Consider the following 20034-nt stretch of genomic DNA (forward strand, 5'->3'; position numbering starts at 1 on the left):
AAACTTTCAGTGACGAGCCCTGCTTTTAATGACCACGCTATACTGCTACACTGCTGCTCGTCACCTACATTGGCCGATCCACATGCTATAAAGATCAATAAATAACAAGAGTCATCTTTAAACCACAGGACAGGGGTGGGCAATGTTCAAAGTTTAAACCAGGATTATAATCCCGGGGAAATAAAGCTGTCAGGATGTCGTCACGCCACTCCCATCTTCCCACCTGGGGCAGGCCTAAGGGTGAGCTTAAGAAGAACCCAGCTCCTCCCCTGCTGAAAGTGCTTCCTTATGCTTTCAGGACACCATGTTCTGCCCCCACACTCAGACCAGGGCTGTTTGTGGGGTCCCTACCGCTTGACCTTTAACCTCAGGAGTAGCTTTTGCTCACTCATTCTGTGCCTGAAGGGAGGACTTCTGTACAGATTCACTTATATGCTTCAGCTCTGGCTAAGCTTAACCTCTTGGAAGTGCACATGCGCACGCGCGCACACACACACACACACACACACACACACACACACACACACACATTTTCTAGCAGTTTAAAGTTTCAGCATTGCTAATAACTGAAAATGTGTCATAGCAAAAGAATACAGAATGCATACAGACCCAGTCAAAGACACACACACACACACACACACGCACACCAGATCAGACCAGACAAGACCAATTCCAGGAAGATGTTTAATTCTCTGGAAAAAAAAAAAGAATTTTATCAATTTTACAATTTATCAGCCTGAAGAAAAATCACAGACTGAAATTGCACTTTCCTTAAAAAACAAAACAAAAACAAAAAAACAAAAAAAAACAAACAAAAAGGCAGTTTTAGCTGCACACATTTCTTTCATAAGAAACAACTTCACACTGTACATCAAGCTTTTTACAAAGCACAGGCAACCTCCCATTCACAATGTTCTTTCACATTTTCACACTACCCACGCCAGTGCCTGCTGCAGGACCCATTCGATTGGCCAGCGGCAGCGGCGTTGGCGGTCCTCTTCTGAGAGCGGCGGTCTTAAGACGTTCCAGAGCGGATGGACGTTGGCTTTAGAGAGAGAAACAAAAAAAATAATAAAAGGGTCCAACTTGATCGTGCTGCTTGGCAACATTTAAGAGCTTCGGCCTCTGTCACACAGAGCGGTTAGGGATGGCGGGGTTGGGGTGAGGTGGGGGGGGGGTGGATGTCTGGGGAATGGGTGCAGGCGAACGTCTGTGTCAATATGGGAGTCTGTCTGTCCGTCTGTCGCCAGTGCACCCTGTCCCCGCTCCCGCCTCTAGTGGATCAGCACTTGGTCAGCGCCCAGAGTTCGCGGGGAGGCCCGGTTTGTGACCCCGTTTTCGGCCTGGGTCACTTCACTCAGTGTCCATTTGGCAAGGGTTGGTGCCCTGTTCCACTGCCTCCCTATACAGCTTCAGGAAGTCCTTGTACCGCGGGGCGCACCCCAGCCACGCCTCCCCGAAGCGAACCATCCCTGTGAAGAGGAACTCGCCCTCCCCGGGCTTCACCCCGCACTGGCGGGGCATCTTCACCCGCCCCACCCAGTGCCGCGTGCGCCCGCCACCCGAGGCGAACACCCGGCTCTTCTGCCTGTAGAGCCGGCTTAGCGTCACGGTGACGGCTGACTGCCCCGCCTCCTCCTCCACACCTCGGATGCTGCCCCGTGCCACTGCAGAGAGGGAGAGAGAGGAGAGACAGGGACAAAGGTAAGTCACACGTTCCTGAGTCCCACTACCCCACCTCCACCACTCCCCCACCCACCCCCCCACCCTTAAACAACCAACCAATCAGCAGAGGGAAGCAGCTTCACCTCTGCAGCACCCTCCTGGGAAGCCCTGATCAAAACCCCTGTGGGGTAGAGGGTCTAAACTGCCCCCCCCTCCCCGCCCCCCCCACTGCATCCACTCAAGCAGAGAGGAAACCAAAGGCCATGACAGCTGAGTCCTACTGGGGTCATCGCTCAATGCGAGGGCCGCAGAGAGGCCACGTTTCTGATTGGATGGCTACGACGGCTTCCTGTGAGGCTGGATTCAGGACCTCTGATTGGCTGTGTCCACTGTCTCCTGCCCCCCCCCCTCCCCCGGAGCCCCGTGGAGTTAAAGTCAGAGACTCACTGAAGCCTGAGGAACACAGGCAGCTTTACCCCGGCATTAACACTCAGCGCTCACCTAATTATACACGCCAGCAGTGACAGGGAGGAGAGGGAGGACACAGAGTGAGAGAGGGGGGGGTGGAGAAAGCGCGTGTGTGTGTGTGTGTGAGACTGTGTGTGGTGTGTGTGTGTGTGTGTGTGTGTAAGTGCATGTGTGTGTGTGTGTATGAGTGTGTGTGTCACTGTGTGTGCGTGTGTGTATGCATGTGAGCGTGTGTGTGAGACTGTGTGTGTGTGTGTGACTGTGTGTGGTGTGTGTGTGTCTGTCTGTCTGTGTGTAAGTGTGTGTGTGTATGCATATGTGAGCGTGTGTATGTGTGTGTGTGTGGGGGAGAGTATGTCACAGAAGAGACACTGGAATTGAGAGAAGGAGAGAAGCAGATAGCAGGAAGATATGAAAAGAGCAGAGGACAAGATTCCAGGAGGGATGGGTGCAGTGGGTGAGGAAGAGAGGAGCCTCGTCAACCACTTGGAGGGGAGCAGAAGGAAAGGTAAAATTGGGAGCATTCTCCAAAACAGAAAATATTCCGGCGGCTCCAGCGGCTGACTCAGCACCGCCTCACTAAACACGCACAGCACAGCTGCCCACTGAGAAGAAGATCAAGCCTGACCTGACAGATTTCTCTCTTTTTTAAAAATATCATTCAAATGCACAAGGGAACAGTATATGGTTAGGTGCACCAAACCCACACCGAGAAGATGGGCCTAATAAGGCTGTCCTACCACACACTTAGCTTAGGATTAGCTCTCTTCATGACATCCCAGTGGGCCCTTAGTATCTTTACTTTTTTAAGTATTATTGAGAACAACACGTTCATGCTATTTTCATAGTGACTAAGAAAAACCTTTAGCCCCTCAGGGGCCTTGTGTATTTGCTGCACTCTGAGCACAATAAAATCTTCCATATAATAAAATGAGCTGCTTGAAATACCCAAGGTACACCGTTTAAGGCTACCTGACTCTTTCAGCTCACCATCACCCTTACTGGAGCAGACAGAAGCTGCATTAAATCAAGCTGCCTCTGCCACCTGGCTGCAGGTGAGTCCACACTCAAACAAGACCAGCTTTGATTGTTTCACATCTGTATTGTCTATTCATTCATCAGCTCTACTTGCCCACAGATTTTCTCATTTCTTTTCAACTTTCAACATTTCAGCTGCAGGGAAAAGACCATAACCCCAAAGCCATAAGCACTATGCTGTCTGTGGCTTACCGAAATGCTACTCACACACTCTCATTCAGATTACTTAGATAACAGCACTTTTGATGAAGGCGCATTGTGAGTTTTCATATTATCTCCTTTATCAAAGAGAGGAAGAGGTTTGGGGCCAGGTGTGTCACTTACCGAAATCGCTGGTGCACATTGCAAGGAGGATCTCAGCGTCATTACAGGGCTGACAAGGTGCTGGGGAGAGAGAGAGAGAGAGAGAGAGAGAGAGAGGAGGGGGTGAGGACATATTCAGAGTGGACATTTCCCAAGCCTCCACAGGAATATTAACATCCCAGTTGTTGAAGCAGTTTCCTGGGTGCAATGCTGAGGTCTGCCCCCAGAGTTTCCCAGAGAATAACCCTCCCAGACATCCCTTCTGGGGCCTGTTTCTCACTCACACTCCCATAAAACCGCAAGCAGATACACTGCGGCTCTGAACCCCGCACTCACACCAAAACAAACATAAATAAAAAACACACAGGCACACACACGGAAGCACACAAACACAGACTCACACAGCAAGGCCAGCACACACACCCACTCACCCACACACACGCACGCTCATACGCGCACACACACACACACACACCCACTCACCCACACACACACACGCTCATACGCGCACGCAGGTGTCTGGCAGAGGCCACGCTTCTTCACAGACACACACATACACAAATATGCATGTATGCACACTCTCTTTCTCTCTCTCTCACACACACACACACACACACACACACACACACACACACACACACACAGGCCCCCTGTAAATGCAGGTGTCTGGCAGAGGCCACGCTTCATCACAGACACAGACAGGAAGTTGTTCTGGTCTAATTAATTTGTTCCCCTTCCCTGAGCTGGTCATTTATTTACACAGTAGAACAGGAGTCAGCCGTCACGGCTGCCAATTTAAAACAAACAGGTCGGGGGTGGGAAGGGGAGGTTGGAGTCTTTAAAACGGCAATGACCGTGCAACTACACCCCCCCCCCCTTCTGTGACAGGGCCGTCGGAGCGGAACCTATGAGGACCCTCCGTCTGGGGGGGGGCTTCAAAACCAGCAAAGAGGTGCCGTGCTCTTTCCACACTGACGTGGCCTCTCAATTGGGGGGGGCTGGAATATAAGGTTGGTGGGTGGGGGTTTCAAAGTGACTCATCTCAAACAAAACACCACTGCAAACACCAGCAGCCCCGATGAATAAAGCAAGGATGGACGGACACCGAAGGGAAGGCCTCAAAGGGCAGCCGACCGGCTGGCTTTCAAACGCCGCCTCACATGTGACCTCAAACCGCGGCGCCGCTTCGGAGCAGAGCAAACAAACTGCAGAGAGGCTTTTGTCACACGCCCGGTCCGAATAAAAGTCCGCCGACATCACAGAGCCGTGCAGAGAGGGCGACCTTTTCACTCCCGAGGCGTATGTACTGCACAGCAGCTTTTCACCTTCAGGTGACCTTCAACACAGAAAAGAGGACTGTGGATCCAGCCCGCGGTTCAATCCGCAGTTGTCACGGGCACTGCGCTTGAAAATACATCCTGTTTTACCCCTCCCTGTTCAACAACCGCCCTCCCTAATCCAATGCAAACGCCTGGGAGAGAGAGTAAGAGACAGACATACACACCTATGTGTGTGTGTGTGTGTGTGTGTGGGGGGGGGGGGGGGGGATTCAGGTTTTGAGATTAAGGCGTATTAAGGGACAGAACTGGAGGCAGATTCAAACAGGAGTAGAGGAGTTCTAGCTATGGTCCCAGAGTGGGTCATCTGTAGTCAACAGCACAGCACTCAAGCATACGTTACAGACAAAAAAAATGTATGCATTTTACATAAGTCCAAACTCCCTCCTTTGCAGGCCCACGTCAATCACCTACAGATTCAGGAAGAGAGAAACGGAAACAGAAACAGCAGGAAGAAAAGAGGTGTACAAAGGAGAGAGGAGAGAGGGGGAGGAGAAACGGGAGGGAGAGAGAGAAAGCACAGAGAGGATGAGTGCAATAAGACTCACACAGCTGTGATCCTCTCAATGCCGAGTCTGCCTCAGTTTCCAACTGAACCTTGCGCTCCAGGTGTCACTCTGTCAGCTAACAGAAAGGTGGCTAAAAACTTACAAAACGCTAGTGCCCCAGCACTGGATCTGTCCATTCCTGATTTCTGAGGCCTGAATGTTTGGGGAGGGGGGGGGGGGGTATGTGGACACCTCTCAAGCCCCTGCCAGCAGTATCCATCCATCCGCTGCGGGATTAGGCCATAAACTGGGGCTCCCTCATTCCTGCCGAGGCTCAGCGATTCCCTTGGATGCTATAGGAAAACCACAGAGCGTTCCCTTAACAAAAGGCCCTGTCTGGAGCGACTTGCATAGCTCGCATTTTTGACGCTTATTCATTCATGCGGCCGGAAGTCCACCGAAGTAAGGTTACGTACCTCGAGTGTACATCAGCTGTCGCCCATCAGGGATTTGAACATGCAACCCTCTTTTAATTTGGTAATTTCCCGAACCTTCTGCTGCACTGCCGATGGGGCTCAGTTTAAAGATCCATGCACGCCCCAGTTTTACGCTTGCAGGACAAGCAATACGCAGTGTACCAGCACATGAAACAGGGTGGAAGCTAGTCAAAAATAGCTCCTTATCGGGACGGCCAGGAGCCTGGCTGCCGGGGGGTCAGGAGGGGGCATATTATTTTTAACCCCTGTCAGGTGGGGGTGGGGCGCAGGGGGGGACTGGGGGGTCAGCTGGTGCAGCTGTGCATCGCCCGGGGGGGTCAAAGGTCGAGCGGCCACGGGGGGGAGACTCCCAGTTCGTTCTCTAGAGATCTGATACTCCGGACCCTGCTGAAAGCTGGGGGCAGCTCTCTGATCTACGGCTACATGTCGGGCCATGTGTCTCTCCATGTGCCTCTCCAGAGCTGCCTGGACCTCACGTCAGACATGGATACGAACCGCAGGGACACGCTGTCTCTTGGCCCACATCAGTACGGACAGGCTTAGATCAGAACCACAGGCATGTACCATCTCTCGATCCACATCAGTAGACGCCAGCACGGATCAGAACCACAGGAACGCACTGTCTCTTGGTCCACATCAACACGGGCAGGCCGAGATCAGAGCCACAGCACCGCACTGTCTTCCAGTCCACATCAATAGAGACTCGCTTGGATCAGAACCACAGGAACGCGCCGTGTCTCAATCCACATCAGTACAGCCCGGCTTAGATCAGAACCACAGGAACGCGCTCTCTCTCAAACCGTATCAATACAGGCCGGCTCATATCAGAACCACAACAAGCCAGACACAGAAATCGAGCTGCGAGGAGACAGACACTGGGAATAAGGAGATTCCAACAGACAGGCACAGAGAGACAGAGAGAAAGAGAGAGAGGGTTTCCTGGAACATCTGGCTTTAGCAGAGAAACATTCCATCTGGATGGAGGGTACAGCAACCAGCACAGTGGTTTGAGACAGCCCTCGGTGGAAAAATAATATCCCATTTCCCAGATGGAGCAGCCGGGCGGATCAGACGCCAAACCCTGCTCCCCAATATGACGTGCCCCTTACCCTCTCAGGACCAGAGATCACCGGCCGCTTCAAAACAGTAACCCACCCCGGCAGATTCAGAGAAAGAGAAGCTCCTCTGTGAAATCTCAGCTCACGTTAAACACGACACCCCTTTCTTGGTATCGTCTCCTCGGCTCCGCCTCTCTGACAGAGGCCACAGACAACATGCAAACATTCCATCACTCATTCAGGGGGAAAAAAAAAGCAAGAGGCGTGAGAGGGGTTCCATATCAGATGCATTCAGTTTCAACAGTGCAACGGCACATGGGAGACAAAACCCACGGTGTTTCGATGTGTGTCACATTCAAATACTTTTAAAAATGGGATATTATCTACCGCCTCCTCTCTGACTGGGCTCTCCCAATGCCACTGCCCTTCTGAAAGCTTCAAACAGCTCCCAACGCAAAATTTGCCAAATTCACCTACAACGGCCATGGCTGTTGCGTGGTGTGGCCATATCTGAATAAGGCTGCTGAGCAGACTTGGGAGTGGCATGGATGAATCGATTTCTACCCAGGGTAGATATTACTAAGGCAAAAAAAAAGCCAATCAAGCTGGGCGATCATGTAGCAGGAAGACAGTTGCCAGGTGACAGCAGGGGCCCAGAGGAGAAGGCACTGACCACGGCGGTGCACATCAGTTACCAAGATCATTACCACTACCATCAGATCTGCACGGAACTGGACGAACCTACGGTGACCGGATCCGCTTCAAAAGGTCACATGATTTTCAATGAACACAAGAGCACTGGAGATGTTAAACAATGGAAAATGTTGAGGGGAAAAGTCTGGCAGTGTTCAGGGCCTACATTCTGCTGTTGCAGCCCCCCCCCCATGGAGACAGGCAGACTGGTCCCCAGGAGGACCCCGGGGACGGATGCGTGCTTGCTCTGAGCTGGTAATCTTGTCCCGGGTCCCACTGCCATGAGCACTAGCTTCAGCGCCACACGCCACAGGCAAACATGGCTTCAGTTACCAGAGCCTTTAATCAGCGCAGGATTTGCCTGATTAATTACAGCCTGATTAGGTCCCCAGAGTTCCGAGGACCTCTTCATCTGACAGGAAAATGATACACTGAGAGGGGATATTTACTGCAGTTACACTTACTTTCAGTTACACACAACATATGGAGGGGGTGGGGACATACCATCTCAACCCCAATCACAACGCAGCAGTATGTTACAAAACAAAAACGGAATAAATCGGAGATGATGCAACAGGAACCGCATCACACTCTTCATGTCCTGTCACAGCTGTAATTGGCCCACAATTTTAGTTACACGTTTAACAATTAATCCGTTTTAAGAATTGTATTCTGGCCTATTAACTGATTTGAGTCTCTTGATTAATATGGCTTGACCTGTCCAGCCCCACCATCAGGACATCAACTGCCATTTTAAATGATTAGCCAGAACATTTATTGTCCAGGTCCTCTGATTAACTCATCGAGGAGCATCTTGGCTGTTAAAAATTGTGATGTGGACTGGAAATTAAATTTACATCCAATATTCATGCTCACTGCCAGCACTGGGATGAAACAACCAACAGCACTCCGAACAGGAACTGTGTGGTTTAAAGGCAAAATGGATACAGCGAGTGTAAGAACTGTCTGTTGAGCCAGCCAATCCTGGTCAGGTTCATATCTGCACATCCCGGTTTGTCTGACAGGCTACAGATAAGCACTGGAATGCCTTACCCCTAACATGTCAGAGGACACACCAATGACCATCTCTGATGAATACAGCAAAGACAGACACTGAGGCAAGGCGTCAAGGCAACCCTCATAATCAACTCCAGAAGGTGCCAATGTTCTATTCATTTTGATCTTTGCACTCCTTGGTCGGTCTTGAATCACCTCCTTGCAGGTTCACACTAAGGACAAACAGATTTTACCCCAAAACTACCTAACTGTAAGTATATTCTCACTGACGTACATGGGTGGCTGTTCAACAACCAAATGAGTACGTGTCCATTGCCTGCTCGTCCCAGATTAGTGACTGGTAAGTTAAACAGCAACAGGATTTTTTGTTACAAATTCAGACGTAAATATTAACTTTTAGACGTACAGGCCTACTTAGAAAAGGCAGACGTCTCCGTTTCAGAAATGCAGCCTGTGATTGCGTTCACGGAACACACTGGCAATAACACAGAGTACAGTCACCAACGCTGCCATTTACCTTCAGATTCTACGCACAATGTTCACATTCATGGTGGGTACCACACTACCACTTGGCACCGGTTCTGCTCATTTCCAGAAAGGTAAGCAGGGGGCCCACTGCAGAGGGCAGCTGTGATTGGTTAACTGACCCTTGGTGTGACTCCTAAGCTGCGCCTGGACTTTGGGCGGGTCGGTCCGGGGCTGGGGATCGACCGGACCGGTCTGCCGACGGACAGCCTCGGGCAGACAAAGGGCCCTTTCATGTTGGGGGGGGGTGGGGTGGGGGCGAATTTGTACCTGTTGTTAATTCCCTGGTCTCCCTTCATCATGTTCGTTTACCCAGCAAATCCCACCTCATCCTGGCCGCATGAATGGGCTGATTCACAACACAACCCCCCCCCCACCCCCCCCAGCCCCCCTCAACCTTCCCTCCCCGCCCATTTAAGGTCTCGTAACGCCGCTCGACAGACGGTCAAACAACGCAAAGGGGCGATGACGACAGCAGCAGCACTTCAAAGGACTCGGGGATAATCCGGCCTACTCCCCCAGAACCCACCCACAAAGAAAAAACAAACATCGTTCCCTCGCCCCCCTCTCACCCTTCCGCTCAAGCGGAGCCTGGACACCAAAATGGGGTGGAGAACACAAGGGCCAGCCCCAGCACTTTCCGTGAGGGTGTGTTTGATAGCTACCGCGACTCTGCCGACTCCTGATCCTTACAGGCACAAATGAATGTTGGGGTGACCAGTTAGACAGACACAGGGATTTCTGAAGTGCACAACCGCACAGACATAAGCAACCTCACGGATTGATGTGAAGGTTTTCTTGCTCTGCCATAGAACAAACATAGAACCTCGACGGGTGTCCGGCACAAAGAAAACCAAACGGCGGAGGACGATGTACGCACGCTCCCTCTTCCAGAAAGCCCTCTTACCGGTCAGCGAGCGGAAGTCGGCGCCCTGCCTGTCGCTGACCAGCTCGTACTGGAAGGCCATGATCTTGCGGCTGATGTCCCGGTGCGCGATGGCCTCCACGAAGAGCGCCCCCTCCTGGATGCCGAAGCAGTGCACCTGCCCCAGGGCCTGGTCCTGCTCCCTCAGCAGCAGCCGCAGCTCCCCGGCCTTCTCCAGGTAGATGTTGGCGCCGCGCGAGTCCTCCGACGGCTTGATGCACACCGTCAGGCGGCCGGCGGCCTGGGAGGCGGTGTTGGGGCGCAGGTTGACGATGATGGCTCCCGTGGGGTACAGCCACTCCAGGGAGCCCTGGGAGCAGCGCAGGTAGACCTGCTCGACGTCCCTCGCGTGCGACTCGTGTGTGAGTCCGCTGGGAGACAGAGAGAGAGGGGGGCAGAGTTAGCCCACAGCTGCCATCCTGACATCCTCACACAGGACACTGAGAAGTGAATGAACTTTCGAGGCCGAACATAAGACTGCGATTAAACTCAGGAAAAGACCTGGATGACGCTGCATGGGGAAAATATCTCAGAAATTCCTGTCAAGCCAGCATTAGCACAAGAACCATATGTCTCTTATATATAACTGCAAAATAAATTGGGATGGGCATACATAATTACTTCATTGTTGATATTAAACACACACACACACGTATATAAACACATATTATGTATAATTATATACAAGTTTCGACTACATGTCAACATCAAACTATCGACAAGAGCTTTACCAAAAACTTCAAGCTTGAGGACTATAAAGGAATTCAAGTTTTAAAACAAACGTCGTAGTCTACCGAGCGCCGTCTGGTGGACAAAAGGAGAACACGCGCATTGGTTACAAACGAAAGCTGACACTGAAGTGCTGCCAAATTACGTAGTACAGAAAACAATCTCTTGCCGATTTGCATGTCTTTAGTGACCGTTCTGAGGTGCGACTCGTTTGATGTAGAAGGCATCATCTATTTAGATAAGGCTTGAACTGATGTTGCCGATAGTGCAGGGAGATAGGGGCCTGTTTATCTGTGACGACTTGCATAGAGATTTGAGTACTTGTTTACTTCGCGGTTAATCAGCCGGCAACTGATTAAAACATGTTAGAAGTCGCAGTCGTAAAACTGCACGAACTGAGAGCGGAGTTCGCTTTTTTTATTGCCGAAAGATTCCTAAACGCTGCATTAAAAATAAGCTGTTGCCTATTTAACTGAAGTAATTGTTGTGGTTCTGTTTGGCCTGCTGGATCGCGGCCCAGCGGCAGCCAATGCCCAGCGAGAGGTAGTTATTACTGTGAAAAAGAATGTGTGGTTAATATCTTACACAAGGTACAACCCCTCCACCCCCCTCCCCCTCCGCGCGCCTGGCAGCATGACCAGTCACATGCGCGCACGGTTCATCTACTAATCTCTGCAGACACGCTGTTATTATGTTTTCCGAAAACTGTTGTTTCCCAACGCTCGCCCGATGTGTTGCAATTGGAATGCCGCCTCCTTGGGACACTTCTGAAGCAGATGTTGGAGTGCTTATTGAGTGAGGCGCACGACCTCGGGGCCCAGTACCGGGAGCTGATAAACAAATTGATGTGTTAAATAAATAAATAAATAAATACATAAATAAATAAAGTTTATTTTTAAATACAGGCTGCAACCGTCATCTGCTGGAGCGCTTTTAAGAGATATGAAGATCCCTCTCCTTTGCTGAAGTGTGGCTTCCCTGCACCCCGCGACCAGCTGCAACGTAAAGGCACAGATTAATTCTAACTAGCACCCGTGAGGTTAGGTTTTAAGCCACTGCCTGAACAGAGAAACAAGTCCCATGTTTTTTATTTCCAACAACACATCTGTCTGCCATATTTTCTGGGAGAGGCGCTCTTAATCTCTTAATTAACGGGAGGTTCCTCGCGCCCGATATCAAAAACACTTGTGCGTAACAGTCCTAATTCAGCGTTGGCGAGAAAAGCGATGAATCTTGGAGGTTTTAAAATGAGATCAAATCATCTGAGCCCACTGGCACAAGCTGAGCCATGGGCAGCGGAGTTAGTGCACCAACGACGAGTAACCTCGTGACCCGCAATGGTTCTCTTTTGCAAAGTTGTTTTTGATTTAGCCTTGAAATCATTTCTGTAACCAATTACCAAAGTTTTGCAGAAACCCGGGCCTAATGGGCAACAGATTATTGGTTTAGATTCAAAAGCTCTGCCTTTCGTTGTCTTTTTGCCTTGCCTGGGACGTTGAGCATCATGTCAACCATGAGAGGCGGTTAACTGCATACAAAACAAATCCAGTTGATTTTAATTAAACTATTAAGCCCTTATTTGATTCCCACAGTATAGTGGATGGGAAATATATCAATCCAAAACCTTTCCAAAGGCTTCGAGTTTGTGTCTCTGTCCGCGAGGGATTGATGACGCAAAAAAGAGCGGGGTCCTTCTTTTCCAGCACAAGAAAGCTGTTTTATTACAACCTTCATATGTGCGACATGTTATGGTAGGATCACATAACGCGACGACATAAAAACGGTTTCTCGTAAACTGTAAACTTTCCAACCATTACGCTACATTCGAATGCCAGGAAACATGCAATGAAGCGATTATTCGCGGCACCTGCCCTCGGGAAGTCAGTGATGTTTACCGTTCGGATTGATCACGAGCTTTATTTTCGGGGGTATCTCATTTCGGATCTCGGCTCGTATCGAATCCATGTGAAAAACCAACAGTGATGAAAAGGCACACGATAGAACGAAGGTAAAATAAATGATTAGACCAGTCAACTGTTTCCCACTGGTACGACTCAAACGTTCTTTGCGTAATCCGCAATACCAGTAGAAAAGTCATTTGGATCCAGTTTCTGTCAGTAACGCTGAATTTGCGTTTGTTGCTTATGCCAACCCTGGCAGTCTTTTTGAAATGGAAAAACACAATGCAGCGAAACTAGACTGTCATTTACTTTATCTACACATCAGTGCCGGTAGGGAAAACAAAACACTCGGAGATTTAACGCTTCACAGCGACCTTGACACACATTGTAATTTAAGATATGTTTTTTTTTTTTATAATCAAAATAACATTGCTTCTACGTTTTACTCGGGAGCACCTTTTTAACAGTCCGAACAAATCCGTCATCTTAACTCCTTATAGCCATATGCTCAGAAAAGTTTTAAAACCATGTAAACCAGGGTCGTTTAGAACTACTGAAAATTTATTTTAACGCCAGTCGCTAAAAACTGCACTTATTAAACCCAATGAACAAAGTGCGATAGAAATCAACTAAGCACGCATGAAAGCTATAAAATATTTACATTCATGCAATGGTACAATGTAGATTTCGCACTTACACAGAAGGTCAAAAGGGTGAGTGAATTTATACGGGAGAGGGTGTGTTTAGCAGGGTTAAAAGCGACCGCTGTTACAGGTGCTCCTGCGGCGCGTGCAGTTATTCCGCCGACACAGCGGAGCTTTATGCGCACTGTGCGTCTCCTTACCACCGCGACACGCCGGGCAGAGGGAACGCGAGAGCGGCGAGCTTTTAGCAGCTTTCGGCTTCGCTGCATTTTATTTTAACCTCGTCCATAACCCCACGCATGCCGACAGCGAAGGGGCTGAGTGGAGTCATAAATGCGTACGATCTGCGCAAATCAGTGCGTTCACAAGACGCAGGGAGAAAGATACTTTCCGAACTCATTACGCGATGTACATGAAGAAAATGTCGCTTGTTTATTCTGCAGCTCACGCATACGAAATTCTTACAAGCACACGGAAATAAAAAAATAAAAATTAAGTTATCAAAAATATTCCCGAAACTCACGACCAAATCAGTTACATGAATTTGGTAGCCAGCTATAAAGGTAACCATATACTTTGCGAACTGTGGATAGCTAATATGAAACTAATTTTCCTAACAGATGAAGTAAATTAAAACCCAGTGGTGCTCATAGCGCCTACCAGAAGTAAATTCGGCTAAGTGGCCAGCGATGTTATGACACAAAGTAAATGATTTCAAGAGCCTCTCACCTTCCCCTCCAGCTGCACTGGTCGCTTGAGTATTGCGAGGAGGCTATCCGGCACAGCAGCAGCATCGCTACCAAGTACGCTAAAAACGGTGACAGCATATTGCCCCCCCACCCGGCTCTTCCACTCCGAACTTCGGTTCGACTTCCACTCCTCTTTCCCCGGGTAAAAGAAATCCACCACGACGACTCCACAGAACGAGCTTCCGCCCCCCCTCACCTCCAGCTACATCGCAGTCGCATGTGGGAGCGCTTCTTCTCAAGAGAGAGCCGATGTGATTTGCGGCATTCGCGCGGCGCGGACCTACTCTCTCATTCCGATGTCCCCCTTCAGCAACTGTGCGTTCCTACGGAGAAGCGCTGCCTGTTAACTTTTTTTCCTTCACTACTTCCACTCCACGTCACCGCCTCTCCAGCCAGATGACTCTGACTGACACGGGACTGCTTAGTCCGAGCCACGCCTATTCACCGGCTCAAGCGCCTGCCTGTACGTGCCAAGACAAATCAATACCCAAGCGGCTCCAAATTATTATTGCAAAATAGTCACGAAAAAAAAAACAACAAAACCCACACACATGCTCCTGGTTTGCATGTGGACAAGCAGCAGTTTTTGTGACAGCAGAGGTAGCCTACAGGAAATTGTCTCCAGTATATAGTTGTTTTATTTTTTTTATTTTTATTTTTTATAAGTGGGTCACTGCAGGTTGGTAGGTGCTGATAGATATTCTGTATTAGGACATACCCGTCGAAAAGTCAAAATAGTTATTATATTAATATTCGTATTTATTATATTCATCACGTAGCAGGATCGGATGACTCATTCGCTCACTAAATGAGCCTGCCCAACGTCACTTGTATCAATCTAAGAAGAAAAGCCCCTCATTTAAAATAATTAATGAATAAATCAAGAAATAAGTCAACAAGACGTGTAGAAGCGCGACCAACCAGAAAAAAAACTGTATATACAGTCACGACCTGTCGTTAATACAACTACGCCATCAAGATCGTTATTTAAACGCAGGGGGCGTTATTCTTCAGGTATAAAACGTTTTTACTGAGCGAAAATAAATCGAGGGAAAGAAGAGGGGGGAAAACACTCCAAAGCTTTGTAAGTAAACTCAATGAGTTAACACACGTAGGTGATTGTGAGACAGTACCTTTTCCCGTGAGAAAACCGAGTTAACTGCAACAATGTACCGAACACGCTACATTCCGCCAGACAGCTCAATCAATGTAACGTATTTCGTAGCATGCTGGAAGGAGAAGGCGTAAAAATCAACAACCCCCCGCTCCTGAAATAAAATGTGCTTAAACAAGGTAATGAAAGCATTTTAAAACTGAGGATAGGTGGAATATTATCAGCTTGATTAAAAAAATAAAAATATAGTAGCCTACCTATACTATTCAAGATACTATATTCTAGATAAGTAGCCCTATGTGTGGTGTAAAATTACAACACTAAAGTCATTTTCAAAGAATAGCCAATACACACACTGTTTTGACTTATTCAATTAAATGACATTGAATAAATGTAATGAAAATGCCGTATTGACACGCCGAAACTAATAATTCACGTTACGTTACGAGTCACGTTAATAAAAAAAATAAAATAACTGAAAGGTATTAGAATTCCTTATGTAGCGTGGGCTACATGCTTCCGGTGGGTGCCCCTTTAATTTTGTCTGTATAATCCTTCTATACCGAGGCTGCTGTGATCTGTGTTTGACTCTCCACTTTTCTGACTTTTTAAATATTTAGACACCTCGACCCTTTGACCTGGCCCGTGGAGATTTTTTCACTCTTCTCCCGTCGCTGTCACCTGGGTCTTCTCAAGCTCCCTGACAGACGGAACGTTTTAGCTGCCATTACGGATCGCTTAATAGAGAACACGCATTCCTCCCGATGGCGACCTCCACGCTTCGTTCTTTAATTACACACGAAAGCGCCCACAAACTATTGATAAATTCAAGCATATTCATACAGCAACCGAAAACAACTTGTCTTTTCAAGGAGAAATACCGCAAATAAATGGAAGGAATGCTTGTTTATTGACAACCACAGCAATGGTATGCTTATATTTTTTCCCCTTCACGTTATAACTTCGTTACGGTTGATACACGGTGTACCAGACACAAGTGGTTATGGCCAAATGTGCGTGGCAGTTTCCCAACACCCCCGTACTCTGGTTTTTGTTTCCGTTGCTTATAAATAATGATGTTTGATTGAGATGTTTACTGAATACTTACCTAGGTTGGATACAAGCATTAAGTTATCTGCTTGAAGAAGTCGAGGGCAAAATATGTTGGTCCTTTGTTTATACTAAAAGAAAGATACACGTTCAATCAATGTTAATATATGACCCATAAAGACAGCACAGCCGTCTCAGTGAGACTCGGTCTGTCATTAAAACAAGTTAAAGCTGAATGCTAATCTGTATTACCAATTTGTTTCAGATGCAAAGTGATCACAATTAAGGTAAGATACTCGCCCCTTACTAACACAGTAACCACACAACACAGAGGGCTAACACCACACACTTGTCAAGTGATGTCAAACCTCAGATCGGTATGCTACCAGCAGCTCTCCCCAATGCAGAGCTGTCATAATAAAAACCTGCACACACTGTTCAGGTGAAATGAGGAAAGCAGGGGCTGTCCCGATCATGAATATAAGTGGGCCTTGTAAAAAGTTTGAAGCAGGTACAGTGAGCCCTCCAGTCCTTTTGCCCTTTGTCTGAGCTTGATGCCCTTTGTCAAATCACCCATTCCCCAAGTGTCCCCATGACCAGACTAAAGACCTTCTCATACTTTGTGTTTACACTTCAAGTTGTAGGCAGCTTCATACTAATCAATATTTTCTCTGACAGAACCAAGCCAGTGTGTGTAAGAGGACTTTGAACCATGGGGAATTGATGACGCATGTAATTAAACAGAAGCACATATTAATCCTTTTCACACGCATACACACACACACACTCCAGTATTCATCTGTACATGTATAAATGGATCAATCTTGTGTCCACTGCAATGACCCCTGAGGGGAGCAGAATCACAGGACACCAGAGCTTCCTTCAGAGCTGTGGCCGTTTCCGTGGCAACGAGGAGTGACAGGGGGCGACAGGAATGTAAACAGTGTGGAGAATGGACAGGGCAGCGGAGGGCTCCAAGTGGAGACCAAGTGCTAACTGCAAGTGATAGTTTTCTCAGGCTCTGGGATGGGAACAATGTCAATGGGGTGGTCAGTGAGAGGGCTGGAGACCAGTGCTTCCCGGGCCAAAATAAAACCTGAAGAACCACTATCAAACCTCCCTTCCTCCCACCCCCCCCAACTCCCCATTACTGTGGTAATTATTAAGACACATTCTGCTGAAGGCCCAATAACTATTTTTCTCTTGGTTTGTGACAGGGAATGGTGGTGGTTGTGGTGGGGGGTGGGGGGGGTGGGCAGGGTAGTAACTTGTCGGACTGGAGAAACTGGAGAGTGAATTGGACTCTTTCCTGCTCACGTTTCTCCATTTGGTCCAAGCTGTGCGGGTTTTCTCTGAGAACGCTTGCGGGCGGTTATCCGCGGCGAGGTGCACGTCCCATGCAGGTTAGTTGCTGCACGAGATGACGCCAGCACATTCATCTGACTGGTTCACCTGCACTCGACGCAGGCCGTCAGGGAACCACAGACACGCTTGCTCGCCATGCTATACTGATGTATGTGTGGGTGTGCAGGTGTACGTATGTGACATCTGGAATTACATCAGTGTTTTGCATAGCGTTTGCAGTTACACCTGTATGTTTGTGTGTGCCAGAAACAGCTGATGACCCCCCACATGATGTAGAGCGACTGCGGGTCCTAGACAATGACACTACTTTCCCCACACATTCTCAGGTGTTACCTTTGTGTCTGTTTTACCCCCCACCTTGGAGCTGGAACCTTGCTCCTAGTGATGGGAGGGTGAGGCTTCATTGTGGGTGAAGCTGCCATGCGCTGCCAATCTCAAGTGAACCAATCAAGTGTCCTTGCCCTCCACAGTGAAACCATTATGATTGGTTCAAACCAGTGAGTCACTAATAGAACCTGGTCTTCTGGAAACCTTTCTTTCTCATCACATATTGTTCCTCTCTCCAGAAACCTTGTGGCTTCCATGGTAACGCAAGGCTGATGTATTTCTAAATGATGTACGTCAGTGTGCTGGGAAGTGACATCTTTTGGTGAACACCAACGTGGTTAGTAATTACAAGTCTTTGTGTCACCATTAAATACAGCAAACAAAGCAACACGTAGCTTAGCGGGAATCCCTATGCTTCAGTCAACTCCCTCAACAGGTTTTTTTCTTTTTCTTTTTTTTTTTTTTTTGTATAAGCTCCGAGATGTCATCAGACCATTAACTTTGTTTACCAGAAATGCCACCCTGAAAAACAGCCCTGCTCAGTGAAGTTAAGCTTTAAGTTTTTTCATATGCGTCAAAGAAAACAATGGTCCCCACACAGCAACCTGTCCCGGCCACTGTTGAAGCTCGAAGAATTCCGAGTGGCTCGTTATGAACTTTGTTGAAGGAGTAAAAAGAAACATAAGAAAAAAAAAAAAGAAACATGCCTAGCTAACACAGGAACACAAGACTACACCGGAACCCTCAGACAGCAACCAGCAGGAATGGAAGTAATGCAGGACCTAAATATCAGGTTAAAATACATCGAATATCTGTGGTTCTTCTGTGTTCAACATTTTCAACATACTCTCATCACTGTGAAGCCTCTCTTCAAGTTGGCTGGTCACCCTCTGTCCCTTCCAGGAGTTAAAAAGACCTGTATCTGGTTTTGGTTGTGGGCACATATTTTCGAAAAGGTTCCTACAGCAGAGATCTGCTCCTTGCTCCATTGCCCTATGGCACACATTTTCAAGGGGATCGCGATACTGAAAATCTAATTTGGTGCCCAGTCTTCCTTCCTGTACACGACAGGTACGGTGAAAAAAGGGCTCCACAAACTGAGACAAGATGACACAAAATGAAAATGACATTTTAAAATGTGATATTTTTAATAATAATAACACTAATAATAATAATAATAATAAAAACAGAAATGTAACTGTAACAATGAGTTCGACGATTTGCAAATGCGTCTGTTTGATGGAACTTCCTGCTAAAAAGTGAGAGAACAGAGCCTCTCCGTCGTATAGAATATCTTTGTTTGAGCTGGACACCAGCGGCCAGTCTGGGGGTCATGACCCAGACACTTGAGGTCACATATCGGGATACTCCAGCCGTGGGTGAAGACCTCGGCTGCCCTCTTTAAAAACATCTAGTGAGCGCCGCAGTGAGGGACTGAACCCTCATTCTCCCTTTTACCAGACCTGGCAACCAGGCTTCCCGCTTTCAATTGCGATGTAGAGAAACGCGTCTCGTTTTTCCTGTCCGGTTGCCAGGTCTTGCTCCAGATGTTTATTTTTTGGCCTTTTTTTTTAACCCCCCCTCTTTCTTCAGTTGAAATGAATGTAGTCTAATCCCTCTTTAAGCCTGAGGGAGAGCAGGTTTTCTTCTAGCCCTCCACCTGTCATGTCCTGAGAAAGAGGAGGAGGAGGGAGAAAAGGCACAGAGAGGGAGAGGGAGAGAGAGAGAAAAGGAGGGAGGGATAGAGGCAGGAAAGAAGAAGGGAAAAAAGAAGGAAATGGATCAAACAAAACAACCACGGAGAAAATAAATCAGAGTTAATGATTTCCCCGGAGGCGCTCTGAGAGTGAAACTTGGCAAGCACGAGTGAGTCAGAGCGCTCTGTACACTTACCGTGGAATACAGGAGTAGAACAGGAAACTCACCGAGGGACAGGCGTGGTGGGGTTAAGCCATGAAAGCCAAGGCGTGTGTGCAGAAAAGAGTTTTGGGGGAGGGGGGGGGGCTGTGAATGTTTGAGGGAGACCTGTAACTCCTACTGCTTCCATAAAAGTCCCGAAAGTGTTATAGGTCGGGACTGATTATTGCAGGTCCATGCACTGTTTCCACAGCTAGCTCTATGCCATCGCCTCTTCGCTGGCT

General features: G+C 48.2%; 2 protein-coding genes across 2 annotated transcripts in view; both read right to left on the bottom strand.

Moving 5' to 3' along the window:
* Positions 1-834: 834 nt before the first annotated feature.
* On the bottom strand, positions 835-14372 carry LOC118780481 (meteorin-like protein). The gene is made up of 4 exons (XM_036533004.1): positions 14018-14372; positions 9997-10385; positions 3496-3555; positions 835-1667 (listed from the first exon to the last, which is right to left on the bottom strand). Exons 1-4 carry the CDS (start codon positions 14113-14115, stop codon positions 1354-1356), a joined length of 861 nt encoding a protein of 286 aa, XP_036388897.1. The 5' UTR covers positions 14116-14372; the 3' UTR covers positions 835-1353.
* A 4825-nt stretch (positions 14373-19197) lies between these two features.
* b3gntl1 (UDP-GlcNAc:betaGal beta-1,3-N-acetylglucosaminyltransferase-like 1) overlaps positions 19198-20034 on the bottom strand; it is a 77245-nt gene continuing 76408 nt past the window's right edge. Inside the window, exon 13 of the mRNA XM_036516363.1 lies at positions 19198-19563. Within this exon, the coding sequence (XP_036372256.1) occupies positions 19483-19563 (81 nt within the window). The 3' untranslated portion in view covers positions 19198-19482. The remainder of the gene's footprint in view (positions 19564-20034) is intronic.

This window comes from Megalops cyprinoides, chromosome 1 (genome assembly GCF_013368585.1).
Source record: "Megalops cyprinoides isolate fMegCyp1 chromosome 1, fMegCyp1.pri, whole genome shotgun sequence".
Lineage (NCBI taxonomy): Eukaryota > Metazoa > Chordata > Actinopteri > Elopiformes > Megalopidae > Megalops > Megalops cyprinoides.

What these genes read in the sequence shown, in the direction of transcription:
- LOC118780481 (XM_036533004.1), bottom strand. Translation starts at nt 14,115, where the DNA reads ATGCTGTCACCGTTTTTAGCGTACTTGGTAGCGATGCTGCTGCTGTGC. An exon ending in CAGTGCAGCTGGAGGGGAAG is followed by an intron (nt 10,386 to 14,017) that starts GTGAGAGGCTCT and finishes TCTGTCTCCCAG; the next exon opens with CGGACTCACACACGAGTCGC. An exon ending in AATGTGCACCAGCGATTTCG is followed by an intron (nt 1,668 to 3,495) that starts GTAAGTGACACA and finishes CCCTCTCTGCAG; the next exon opens with TGGCACGGGGCAGCATCCGA.